Source organism: Lissotriton helveticus, chromosome 8 (assembly GCF_964261635.1).
Source record: "Lissotriton helveticus chromosome 8, aLisHel1.1, whole genome shotgun sequence".
In the NCBI taxonomy this organism is placed as follows: Eukaryota; Metazoa; Chordata; class Amphibia; order Caudata; family Salamandridae; genus Lissotriton; species Lissotriton helveticus.
In genome coordinates, this window is record NC_136069.1 from 1,590,154,197 (window position 1) to 1,590,168,158 (window position 13,962).

Genomic DNA, 13,962 nt, shown 5'->3' on the forward strand with positions numbered 1-13,962 from the left:
GAGGAATATTTACTTTCTATCCCCCATCCTCTTCATTTGGATTCTCTAGAAGTTAACTTCGATAATAATGAAATTTCCATGAAACTCAAATCATTAGAATTAGGCAAAACTCCTGGGCCAGATGGTTTTACGGTAGAATTCTCTCTGCATTTCTCTAATAGCCTTCTTCCTTATTTTTTCGGTTTATATCAACACTTTATTATTTATAATTCTTCCTCTGGCACCTTTAAAGAGGCTACCATTTGCCTTATTCATAAGGATGGCAAGGACCCCGCTTATTGGAAAAATTATAGACCCATTTAATTGGTAAACATTGATTAAAAAATGTACAGAAATCTAAACTAGAGGGAGGGGTGAATTTTCCACACTTTTAGTGTTATCATACTGCATTTGGTTTATGTCAAGCCTCCTTTTGGATTTCAAATTTGCTTTCTCCCTTTCTCCTTTATAGTTAGCAGTGGAAAAGTCTTTTTTACATCCCTTTTCACCAAAAGATGTCTCTTTTCTCTCTTCTAAATCCACTTCTCTTAAATCTCCTATTTTTTATCATACTGTTTCTTTGATTAAATCTACATTCTTTCGCACTCCTCTAACTCCTTCTTTGTTTCTTACTATGCCATTATGATATAACACACTTATTCCGATAAAAAATAGACCATTATTTTGGAGTTTATGGAGAGATAAGGGTATTGTTTGGATTGGCCAACTATGCGAAGGGGATGTTCCTAGCTCTTTACCCTAATTTAAACACGTTTTCCACTGTTCTCAATATTTTCATACTCGTTTTCTCCTGCTTATGAATGTGGGCTTAGACACTTATTTCTCTTAACAGCATGTTCCTCTTTTTGGCCCCTTTTCTTCCGATTTAACTACTTTTGTTAAAACCTGGCCTTGAAACGTCTTCTATATATAAAGCCATTTTCGTTCCTGATTCCTCTTGAACCAAGTCCAAAACAGAACTTTTATGGGAAATAGATATTGGCGTCAACTGGGAAGTCTCTTTTTGGAATAAGATTTCATCACACCGTTAGAACATTTCTAGATCCGCCTGTATTACTAACGCCATGTTTTTGCTTTATCATACATTATATTGCACTCCTATACAGTGTGCTAAATTTACGCAAAAAACTCCCCCCAAATGCTGGTCTTGTGATTTTCTTACAGGTGACCTTTCTACATGTTGTTTATATGCCCCAATATACTTCTTTTTTGCCATGAGGTTTGGTCTCAAATTAAAAAGATTTTAAACTTGCAATTACCTTTCAATAACCAACATCTTTTTCTGGGCACTTTAACTTCATATTTTATCCCATCTTTTCCTAAGACTAAATTACTAGATATACTACTAGCAATAACTTTTCAACAAATTACATTTAATTGAAAAACCTCATTTAAGCTATCAAATAAAAGTTAGTGGTATTGTGTTTGCTCACATCACAAATTAGATACCAACAATATTGACCTCCTCACAATGTTCAATTGTTATGGTTACCTTTGGCTATGTTTTTGAATCAGGTTGACCATGGTGTTTTATCTACTCCTTGCATAACATCTGAAAATATTAAACCTCTTTGAATATACTAAACTCTGTTAGTTTTACTTTACATTTAGTTCTTTTAAATTATTTGTTATTAATGTTAACTGTTATTACTTTTTAACTATCTAGGTAATTGGTTCTTCATCGTGCAAATCCAACAACATACCAACAGAGGCCTGTAACGCTTTCCCAGGTTCGCAGAACAAGGTTGCAAAGCTTGTCCTGCAGCCATGGTCCATGGAACCTCAGGAGCTTTACTGGGAACCACAGCTCCAACAACAGAATACATAATTCCTGTAGCAAAAGTGTTTTTATTTTAAACCAAGGAGGTACCCCTTTAGCCCTCTCGAGGGTCATTTACATTATTATGGAACCTGTAATTCAAATTGAGCCCACCTTTTCTGGGATCAACACGGGTAGTGCATGAAGAGTCTGCTCAATATCTTCATAATCGGGGACATCTGTGGAGAAAAGAAAAAAATGTTTTTTAAAAATTCTAAATAAAATACTACTGTTTGAGTTATCAATGATAGTCAACACCTGCATCGCCAATCAACTAAATATTAATCTATTGCTCTCTGGATTGATGAATGCACAGATGTCAAGGAAAGTTGGCGCAAGCTTACCACCAAGCCAATTGGAGATCAGTCCCTCTCCAGCAGTCTAATTAATACTTTAAACAACCTAAACCACCTACTACTCACCAGAGAATGTTATCCCAAACAACATCCAACCATTTAATGGAACAGACCACTAACATTTGGGTCTTGACTTCCAAAGTGAAGAAGATTCTCAAATAGACATTCGGAATGTTGGACGTTATAGGATGTATTTTAATCTGGTGTTTTGTTGAGCGCTAACATTCACACAGACGAATCTCGGGGGCATACAGTGTTTGTCAACAGAGCACTACTTTGAACAGTTAAAAGTCCCATAATACTTTCATTTTTAGAGGTTTCCTGAAATTTAGCAGATTCATTTTTTGATCAGCCCAGATGCAGGTGGTCCCACTGAACCTTCGCTTAAGAGTAGGTTCATCCCCCAACCGGGAATAGTTTGGGTTTAGGGACACAGGCAAACATTTACAGGATGATCAAAGGGGACAGGAAGGGCAGCGGCATCTGAAAACTTTCAAAAATGGCGTATATCTGATTGGTGATTGATTAGCCACAAGATACTATGATTTAAACACATCTCCTGTTGAGTAGTTAGATAGTGTAATGAGGCCAACGGTGAAGTGTCACTTGCGTCTAAACAAAGCAAGAAGCTCTTCCTACCATCTGCCACCCATTTAGTGCAGGTATGGGAGCTGCAGTCCTACTTGAAGGACTAGAGGAAGAAACAGAAGAAAAAGGGAAGGAACCACAAGCAAGAGCCCCATCCTGGTTCCCTCAACTTGATGTTAAGAGATAATAAACAAAGAGGTCCAAAACGGTGTTTTTTCAATGCTTTTGACACTGACACTTGTTATTTTATATTTTATTTTGAATCAATTTGCACTGCTAGGCGATTATGTAGTTTGGGGCTATTAGACTGGACCAGGGGCGCTGTAATGAATGATGACAATGGAAGTTATTTCGGCTTATTTTTCATATATCACAATAGAGTAATAGCCTTTCTCAAAACTTTTCAAAGACTTTACTTTTCTGCCTCAATCCACTTAGCAAGTTAAACAAACGTGAGTTTCCCCAGCTTTTTTTGATCACTTCTTTCTTTGTTTTGAAGTTGTTTTAAAGTTTTTTTTAAAGTTGTTTTTGCTCCCGTAATTTTCCAGAACACGACGTCAATAGGCAATATTACGCAATCATATTTGAAGTGTGATCAGAGACATATGGTGATGCTATTTTTCCCTGAGCGGCTGCAGCATTTCTTTATAAAAATAAGTGTTTTCCCCTGACCCTGCTGGTTTAACATCATGGACACGGTCGTCTTGAATACTGTTACATTGGGTAATAGTAAAACCTGTTATTTACAGTGTGAAAAGACAGTAGTGTGATCAATTAAAGCACATTATTACGCAGATAATGGTGCAGAATCAGAGTTGTTTAACACAGCGCCCCAAATGCCACATATTAATTTGTGCTAATTAACAGAACACCCTGATCACTAGGGCACAATCTGCTGTTTAGCAAAACACACAAGATGATGGACAGAATGTTGCACAATGGCAAAACATTCACCCCAGTCACAGATCTGGGTTTAATCCATCGTTATTTTGCTCACCACGCCACCCCAGTTCAGACATGGCCATATGCAAATCAGTCTTGACCCTGTGCCTCATGGGAACAGTCCAGATCGAATTGCCAAGCCATGTCTTCCCTGGACCGGAATCAAGCATCCTAGGACCGGTTTCTGGCTATCAGCCATCTTCAGCCAGGATAGCTTGACTCCAGTGGCGTAGTGAGCACGGGACCCACGTCTGGGCATACCCTTCCCACATAGGGTGGACGTCAAAACACACAAGATGATGGACGGAATGTTGCACAATGGCAAAACATTCACCCCCAGTCAGATCTGGGTTTAATCCATCGTTATTTTGCTCACCAAGCTACCCCAGTTCAGACATGGCCATATGCAAATCCGTCCATCATCTTGTGTGTTTTACAATCTGCTGTTTAGCCATGTTCCCGGCTAAATAAGGCTTTATGTGATGTATTTCACAAACAAGCCAGATAAACAACTCATTGCATCTGTGGTATTTAACATGACACAGAGAGCTAATTGAGAATTAACACTATTTGAAAGGCATCCGGAAGAATGTACGGATACATTGTGTAGAATATGGGCTATTTAACAGTACTATTTTAAGGGATCATTAGGTGGCAGGATCAGTCATGTTATGTGGATTTTAAGCGCTTTAAGCGCTTCGTTTGACCCCGGCAGTATGGCGCTATAGGAATTACTGGCACCAATTGCCGTCAGCCTAGTTTACCCTACAGCTTTGTGCCTTAGCTCGCTTGTTACCTTGATAGACGCACCTCCCTTTCTACGTATACTTAACTGCAATGTACTGATAGGGATGGGGGTTGTACATTATTTTAAAAATGTGCTTTACTGAAACCACGTAACACGTGGAGATTGACCGGACACTTGCGGTGCAGATATACACTACGGCAGGTGTGGAATGACGAGACAGTCTTCTGTACAGTAATACTTTAAATAGAACCGATGTCCAGCTGCCAAGGTTTGCCCAATGTACCAGGTGGCAAAGGTGCTCAACATTAAATATCAAATAAATGGGTGAAAACGGGGGGATGTCACCCTCTCCAGTGCTAAAGCGATGTTCTCGCTTAGTAACAAAATTGTGAGGACTCCGCGCCGAGAAGCGGCTGAAAGGCTACACGTTGGCGCTTCGCGTAAGTGTACTGGAACAAAATATACGTAGAACATATGCAGGCTGGGTTTTGAGCATTCACGGAGTGTGTCCGCAGTCTAGGTGCAGTGCAATCACATATGGAGCACACGCAGCACGTGTGCATGCGCAGCAGAGAACTGTGTACGAACAGGCACGCAATGGGCCTAGAGAGAGATTACACTTCTCGGGACATACATGCAGTATGTCTACGGATAATTCACTGTACAAAACATCGTGCTTGCGGTATGCAGACAGAGCAGATGGCGCATTACCACACAGGAGGCTGTACGTGCGTCATTCACAGAGGGCGCACGCATACAGCGTGCAGATGGTATGCCCACATAGCAGATGACAATCTGAATGCACACACAAACTGCACCTACAACAGTAAATGCATTCCTTTTGAGAACACACACTTAGAGTATACATGACATGACGCACGCACACATACACACACAGCGGGCATGGTCACAAATAGGCACGCATGCAGTCTGCGAGTACAGCAGACATGCACCGGGCATAAACAGCAGACGCATGCACATAGAAAGACACGAGTAAAGCGCACACGCAGGGACATTCACAGTGTCCACATGCACAGAGCGGGGGTCACAGCTGACGCGGCACTCGTGCAGGATGGATACATGTACACTAGTAATAGTATGCGTAGTACACAAATAACTATAAGCGCTCCGCAACAGGCGGCCTTGCTGCCGCAAACATTACCACACACACACAGCTGCTGCTGTTGGGACACTAAAGGTGACACCCTCAGGCTGAGATACCCGCTGCAGCTCCCCTACACCCTGAAGTACACCACCCATCCCCTAGTGCCCGCTAGGCACCACACACCCGTCTCTGGTCCCTCCTCCAGTGCCCGGGCTGCAGCGGCTCTTCGCTCCGTACGCGTACACATCTCCTGTCCCTAGTGCTAACGCCACGAACTGTGCGTGGGCACATTAAAGGGCATGTGTGTGGGCACATAATAATGCAGAAGGGGCGGCATATAATAAAATAAAAACAGAAGGGACCTGATGGAGACAGGGAGGAAGGGAGCACGCAAGACGAAAAGCAAATAACAGCGGCATGTAATAAAAGCAGAAGGGGCCTCCTAGAGACAGGTAGGGAGGGAGCGAGTGAGCATGAGCTGTGTTAACACCGCGAGCTGTACCCGTGCACATCTCCTGTCCTACGCATGCACATCTGCTGTCCCTTGTGCTAACGCCACAAGCCCTACACGTGCATATTGCCTGTACTCCGTACGTGTGCACATGTCCTGTACCCCTTCGGCAAAGAAATCGACAACAATAGATCTCGAAAGCGAGCGGCACATGCGATGCGTCGCTAGGCGAGACCTAAAAAAAAGATCGGGTTAGAAGGATCCCAGTGTCCAATCATCTAGAGTAATAGTATGCAGGTGTGGGAAGTCACCTACCTTCTTCCACCATATGTTTCCTGATTGGCTGACAACACTATTTGCTACACCCCGCCATTCTTCTCGCTCAGGATTGGTCTTATTTCTCGCATGTCCATGCCCACCATAAAAAGGGCTGCTATGCCCTCATCCCAATCTCCTAGCTACCACAGCGATTGTGTTTCTCATTTGCCTGAAATTCTCTTGCTATTATGCATACCAGAATACAGACTGATGGAGATTCCACTCAAGGCCTAGTTATAGGTACAATAGGCCATTAAACACAGACACTATTATAGGAAATTGGAGTTCTGCACAACGCTTTACAGAGGTGGCAATGGTGGGGTAACCTGTATGATTGTGGCCTTGTGTCCACCGGTAAAGAACCACAATACCAACCACACATGTCACCAATTTTCCAGATTTTACTCTCACTGACAGCGATATACAGAAAGCTGCCACTACCTAAAATACTGAAGAAACACCAGCTCCACCCTTTGCGAGCATTAGGAAAGCAAGCCCAAATGCCATAGTGAACATGAGGAATCATATCTTTGTCGACTTTTGTAGCTTTCTTGCTTGCTTTCGTCATGTTAGCAAGGGGTGGCTGGTGCTTCTTCAGTAGCATAGTCAACACCCGCACACTGGAAGAGCGGTGGGTAGGACAGTCACACAACGCTACCTTTGAGGCCCAGAAACGGAAGTTGTATTCCACAAAGGCAGCATTCTGATTGGCTTAGCCGCTCCTAACCTTCCATCCAGGGTGTTAACAATTGTTACATGCCTTGATGGTTTGATTCCACAAATATGCTACGCAAGCAACAAGATTTACAGGATATGCACAACCCATATTTGAAGATCCAATTATGAATGACTCAAAACTGGCTGAGCCTCAACAAGATTAAACAAGCATTTACAATGCAACGGTCTCGGCATTGCAAAAGTTAGAGCTATTAGCATTGTTACTGGCCAGAACTCTGCATCAGGGTCTGCCGCTCTAACCAATGAGCCACACTCCTCCACACCAAGGCCAAATGTGTTTCATAAAACGTGGAGAGAAAATATGAACCATTTGAACACTCTATACCTATGGCTATTGGTCTGCTCAAGAGTTTCTCTCCCACATACATCTACTAGAATAGTAAACCATCTGAAATTAATATCTGATTTTCTCAGAGAGGTCCATCAGACAACGCAACTTGCAAGTTTACAAGGCAATTGAATAGGGAGAGGAAATAGGTGATTTAGTCTAGGTAAGTCGAAACAGCTATAAGAGAATATGAAATAAAGATTTTTACAGGAAAATCTAGGTTTTTTACTTATGAGATTCGGGTTACAAAAAAATGCATTAAGGAGCTGTTTGCTGTGATCAATAAGCTGTTCTCTATTATCAGTGGGTCTATGAATCCCCAGTCGCAAATGATGAGTAATCAGCTGGCAAACTTCTTCCAAAGCAAAACTGAGGATATTTATCAGGAGTTCCCCGTCAACATTTTGTCTGAACTTATGGAGATTTTGAATAAAAGTGCTGGTGAAACTCAGAGTACTCGGCGAGAGGAGCTGGGTGCGCAAGGACAGGCGGTGAGAGGAGCTGGGTGCGCAAGGACAGGCGGTGAGAGGAGCTCGGTGCGCAGGGACAGGCAGTGAGCGGAGCTGGGAGGGCAGGGACAGGCAGTGAGAGGTGCTTGCTCAGCTTTGGACTTTGGCATACGGCACCAGTCCGTAACCTCTGAGCAGCAGTGTGCGCCACACACGAAAACTGCTCTCTGTTGTCTTCTGCTCGTTCATCCCAGGGTTTGAGTGGTCCGAAAAACCTCCCAAACATTAATATAAACCGTAGTAAAGTAATTAGTCTTTACACCAGCAGCAAGAACTAACGACTACTGCATACAGTGCTGTAACACATCCGCCATAAAGCCCCTTAGAGCAACCTCAATGAACAGTTAATGTACTTTTCATCATGTATCGTATCTTGCTATAAAGCTAAATACGAAACATGACGGAAGCATTAGAACACCTACAGGGCCGAACATTAGTATTAAAATAAAAATCAAAAACATCTACACGGCACAGATTGCAATGACCCTCACAAATTGGAGTCTGCCGTGACCGGAGTTCTCCCTCCCCCGCTCCCCCCAACGCCCCCTTCCATCCTCTGCTTGAGCAAACTGCAGAGACCAGCTTGCAGAATACAGACTTTTACCACTTTCCCAAATGTATGGACAATTAAAGAAGTTTGCCTTAAGTTTGTGACCGCCGTTGCTGTTCAAATCTATATATTTCACTTGCACATTCAGGCGTCAGACTACGGAATTAATAAACCCAAAAATTCTTTATTTTGACTCTCCCCAAATTGCCTCCGCGTCAATAGAAGTCAATGGGAGAAATAGATTCTACCTTTCAGTTTTTTTAAATCTTCCAATTTCCTCTTCTAAAATGTTGGCACGTACGCTCTGGCTAGGCCAGACACGGCGACCTGTTACAACATCCGTGCAGATATCTCTGCGCCTACCGTGCTGTGTCAAATATAAATCAGTGCGCTGCCATTTGTGATAAAAGCTTCTTTAAAGTTTGGTGATGAGACGTCGGATGGCGCTTGAAAATGTCAGGTTTGTCCTGAGCTAAGGCTGCAAACCGCACATTAATGGTGAAAAGTATCCAAACAATTGTACGCCGTAATTAACCTTAGCATGTGTGAGGCTTTCAGATATAGAAACATGCGTGCGTTTCTCATTGAATAAGCCGGTTACAAGATCTGAGACAAATTACGGACAGAGAAGCAGCACCACGTGGCCTCAAGACCTGACCGATGTAAAAAGAATTGTTAGCGTTGACAAAGTCCATAATCTTGCTTGCATTATGAGTTCTGACGAAGATTGTGAAAGAACTTGCGGCAGTGAAAAACAAGAAGCAGAAAAACGGAAGTCAGGCAAGGTCGCCTGTGACGGAGGCGGGGCCGCGTCCGGACCGGAAGAGGAGGCAGGCAGAGTCCATGCGTCTCGCGCCCGGGGCTCCTGTGAGCGGTAGAGAGCCCCGGGTCCGCGCCAGCAGGAGGTTGTGCGCCGCGTGCGGAGAGCAGAGTCCCCCGAGATTGGCCAGGTAAGTTCAAAAGGGCTGGGGGGGCTTGGTGCACTCGTGTGTGTGTGTGTGTGTGTATGCTCGTGTGTGTATGTATGTGTGCGACGGTGACGGCGGAGGGGGGGGGGGCCTTGGTGCACTTGTGTGTGTGTATGTGTGTGTGTGGGGGGTGTCTGTATGTATGTATGTGCGTGCGTGCATGGGCGCTTGTGTCTGTGTGTATGCGCATGCGTGTGTGGTGTTTCGTGTGGTGATTCGAGCTTCCCAGGAGACAGCGCCTGGCCACAGCGCGCGTTCGCGTGCGCGTGGCAGTTTCAAATCGCCATGCGCGTGGCCAGGATTGTCTCCTGGGAAGCAGACACGGCCACAATAGGGTTCTCGGCGGAGACGCGCTTCCGCGCGTTCAGCCGAGCCCTAAAAAGGCACCTCAAGAAAATAAGACATCAGTATCATAAGATGCCAATTGGCAAATCAGAACTCATTCATTACTGTTCCTGCTTCATCAAGGATATAACGGGCTATATAAATTCGGCAGTAAAATACAGAACAATACAATGGAAAAAACATAGTCTTGGTCTCCAACCAGGTGAAAGTTACTGGGCCAACGTTCAACCACTGAGATGGATGCACCACCTTCTCTTGAGTCGCCATGGCTCTACGACAGGAGGAGCAGTCACAGCACCACCTCACTAAGTGAACACGTGATACCCATAATCCAAAGACCTCATTTACTGCCCATACAGGTTGCGATAATAAAGGACCGACTATTACACACACGGCGGTCTATGAATTTGATACAAAATATTTAAATTGGACACACGTTGGGGACCTCTGTTTAAAGGACGAACCATTAACAGCGGTGCAAGGAATAAACAAATTATGAAAAAAGTAAAATAAATCTTCCCTGTTGTGCCCAACAGTGGCCGCTCCTGACCCAGTAAGGGCAAAACCACGAGGCGTGTTGGCTGTATCAAAGGCCAAGTCATCTAGACAATTTCAAGTACATGTTGGCGGATCAATAATGCCATGACCTCAACAAACGCAAAAACAAAAATTGATGGACAGAATGCAGAACAATGTCATATATTCACCCCAGTACAGAGATCTGGGCCTAAATCCATCGGTTTTTTGCACTCCACACCACCCCAGGTCAGACATGGCCATATCAGCCTTGGCCCTGTGCCTCATGGGAACAGTCCAGCCCGAACTGCCAAGCCATGTCTTTCCTGGACCGGAATCAAGCATCCAAGGACCGGTTTCTGGCTATCAGCCGTCATCAGCCTGGATAGCTTGACTCCAGTGGTGTGGAGAGCAAGGGACTCACGTCTGAGCATACCCATCCCAATCGGGGTGACAAATGCAAAAACAACAATTGATGGACAGAATGCAGAACAATGTCATACATTCACCCCAGTACAGAGATCTGGGCCTAAATCCATCGTTTTTTTGCACTCCACACCACCCCCGGTCAGACATGGCTATATGCAAATCAGCCTTGGCCCTGTGCCTCATGGGAACAGTCCATCCCGAACTGCCAAGCCATGTCTTTCCTGGACCGGAATCAAACATCCAAGGACCGGTTTCTGGCTACCAGCCGTCATCAGCCTGGATAGCTTGACTCCAGCTTGATTCCGGTCCAGGTACTGCTGCTACCTTTTGGTTTTAGCGCGCTGTTACGAGCGCTGAGGTTTTAAAATCTTATTTTTGTTGGCGTTTGCCAGCGTTTATTTTTCTTTTCCTAGCTTCTTGCACGACCTGAGTAAAGGGTTCCCACCTCCCACTTACCGCATCTAAAAGCATAACGCACCGCCACTTTGGCGGGTCCGGGTTCCGAGGGTGGTCCAGCTCCTCTGATTCAGACGCCATCTTGGATTGGGGCTTCGGCGCTTTTGGTGGGCGCCATCTTGGAGCGTACTGACGCTCGCTCAGGTCCAGGGAACGCCTATTTAAAGTCGTCCTCTCCGCGCAGCGGGAACGCGCAGCGGGACGCCGTCGCTTAGCCGGAGTCGTGCCTGAGTCCTGCCCGTCTGCGCCCGTCCGCGCTAAGGACGCGCAGGACTCGGGCTAGGCCCCGTTAATGCGGTGTGTGATCTGCCTATCCCAGCCATGTTGGTGTATTCCAGCGATATTTTGCGGACCTTGGGACGACGGACTGTAAGTTGCAGCCTTCCCCCTATACATCCTTTAGCTGGTCCCTACCATTGTGCCTGCTGCCGGTGGACTTTGGATTATCCTACCTCCATTGTACACACTCCCCCGGTGGCGGATCTGTGTAGCAATCGCCCTGAGCATGCCCTCCGCATCTTCAGTCTCAATGCCAGGTCCCTGGTGTTACACTACCAGGCCGTGTATGACCTGCTACAGGAAGAAGCCCCGGACATCGTGGCCATCACAGAGACGTGGCTGAAGGATGACGATGCGGCCATTATCAATCTGGCATTTCCCTCTGACTTTTCGGTTTTTACCCTTAACCGTTCTACCAGGGGAGGGGGTATTGCTCTTGCTATTTGATCCAACTTTACCTGCAGCTGGTCGGCCTTGACCATTGCGGGTTGTGAAAGTGCGGTGTTTAAGATTCTTGTCACCCCACATTTTTCACTCTCGGGATGGTGGTCTATCGTCCCCCAGGAAGCGAAGTGGCGTTTAGAGCTGCCTTCCCTGATGTGGTTAGCTCCCTGGTGGTAGGCTGCCCCAACTTTTCTATCTTGGGGGACCTTAACCTACATTTCGATAAACCTAACATCCCTACGGTCAGTGGCATTCTTGCGGACTTGGAGGCCCTTCAGTTGGTGCAATTGGTTCAACAGTCCACTCACAACGCTGGCCACACGTTAGATCCTTTTTTCACCAACTTGGCAGATGCTTCTGTCACTGCCGTCTCTCCCCTTGGCTGGACAGACCACTCTTTGGTAGCCATCAGTACCCCCTTGCCGGGAAGGATTATTATCCCCCCTGCAAAACTGGTCGTAAGGCGGCATTGGAGTAAATTACGGCTGGAGGACTTTCATCGTGTCCTTGCTGCGGAACCATTAGACCCTGTTGTAACTGTTGATACAGGTTACGATGGGTTCTGCGCTTGGATCTCCAAGGCGCTTGATGCCCTCATTCCTCTTACCGCCTGTAAGATCAGTTCTAGGGATTCTAGTCCGTGGTACGACGGCACCTTACGTGCACTCAAGGGTACCTGTAGGCGAGCTGAGAGGGCTTGGCGGAAGGCGTATGATATTGGGAAAAAAGCTATTTATCTCGCCTCCGTCAAATCTTACCATCGGGCTGTTTGCCGAGCTCGGGCAATTTACTATACTGCCGAAGTTGGCAACAGCTCCAACCCCTCTAAAACCATCTTTAAATTGATGAAGGATCTTTTAGCTAAACGACCCTGTGTTCCGACGACCGGCTCCACCGCTCACTGTGAGGCCCTCGCTGCGTTTTTTCAGGACAAGGTCCAAAACATCTATAAGACCTTTCCATCTACAGGGCCTCCAGTGGAGTCTCCGACCAACGTCTATGGAGATATCGTTTTGCACGCGCTGCCCCCGCTGACATCTGAAGGGTTTGACATCTTGGCGAAACAGGTTAAATCTGGGTCCCCCGCTGACCCGCTCTGTCCGTCTCTTTTTAGAGATCAGTCGTTCCTGGGACGGACCGTGGTACACTCCTTGATCAACATCTCGTTGGAGTCCGGCACGGTTCCCCTTAGCTGGAAGCGGGCGGTGGTTTCTCCCATCTTAAAGAAACCCTCACTGGACCCAGATAAGCCTGAAAATTATCGGCCTATTTCTCTGCTCCCTTGGCCTACCAAAGTGTTGGAGGCCCATGTCAACAAAGTTCTTTCGGCCCACCTTATCCAAGCTAACATCTTGGACCCCTCCCAGAACGGCTTCCGTGCTGGCCACAGCACAGAGACCGCCCTTCTCTCCATGGCGGAACATCTTCGCACGGTGATGGATGCGGGGCAGACAGCGGCGCTCGTTTTATTAGACCTGAGCGCCGCGTTTGACACCGTCTCCCATCCCATCCTGTTGCATCGCCTGGAGGAGATTGGGCTGGGCGGCACTGCCCTCCAGTGGTTCCGCTCTTTCCTTGACGATCGTTTCTTTAGCGTTGCCCTGCCACCGTTCCAGTCCCAATTCCTTCCTTTGAAACAGGGGGTCCCGCAAGGCTCCTCGCTGAGTCCCACGTTGTTCAATCTATACGTGAGACCGCTGGCTGAGGTCGTCAAGCAATGGGACATGACCATGGTCTCATATGCCGACGACACTCAGCTAGCGGTTACGATCAGCGGGGATGCGGACCGGGATGCCCCCAGGTTTCAGAGCGGACTTAGGGCGGTGGCAAGCTGGATGAAGAACAACTGTCTCCAGCTCAACGCTAAGAAAACAGAGATCATGATCGTCGGTAGGAGGGCGGAACTGTGGGGAGAGAGGTGGTGGCCTGCTGAATTGGGGCCGGCTCCCTGCCCGGTCACTGAACTAAAGAACTTGGGAGTATGGATGGACCCTGCTCTCAGTTTTGTGGGCCATTCGAAGAAAATCGCGGCCTGCTGTTTTGGCATCTTGCGGTCGTTGCGTCCCATTCTGA

The 13,962-nt window shown here is 46.3% G+C and overlaps 1 protein-coding gene across 13 annotated transcripts in view; it reads right to left on the bottom strand.

The window, feature by feature from the left end:
• The window catches only part of ARAP1 (ArfGAP with RhoGAP domain, ankyrin repeat and PH domain 1), an 800,765-nt gene that overhangs the window by 371,038 nt on the left and 415,765 nt on the right, over positions 1-13,962 (bottom strand). For all 13 annotated transcript variants that reach the window (XM_078658604.1, XM_078658609.1, XM_078658605.1 and 10 more), the window contains one exon: positions 1,934-1,998. In XM_078658604.1, the coding sequence (XP_078514730.1) occupies positions 1,934-1,998 (65 nt within the window). The remainder of the gene's footprint in view (positions 1-1,933; positions 1,999-13,962) is intronic.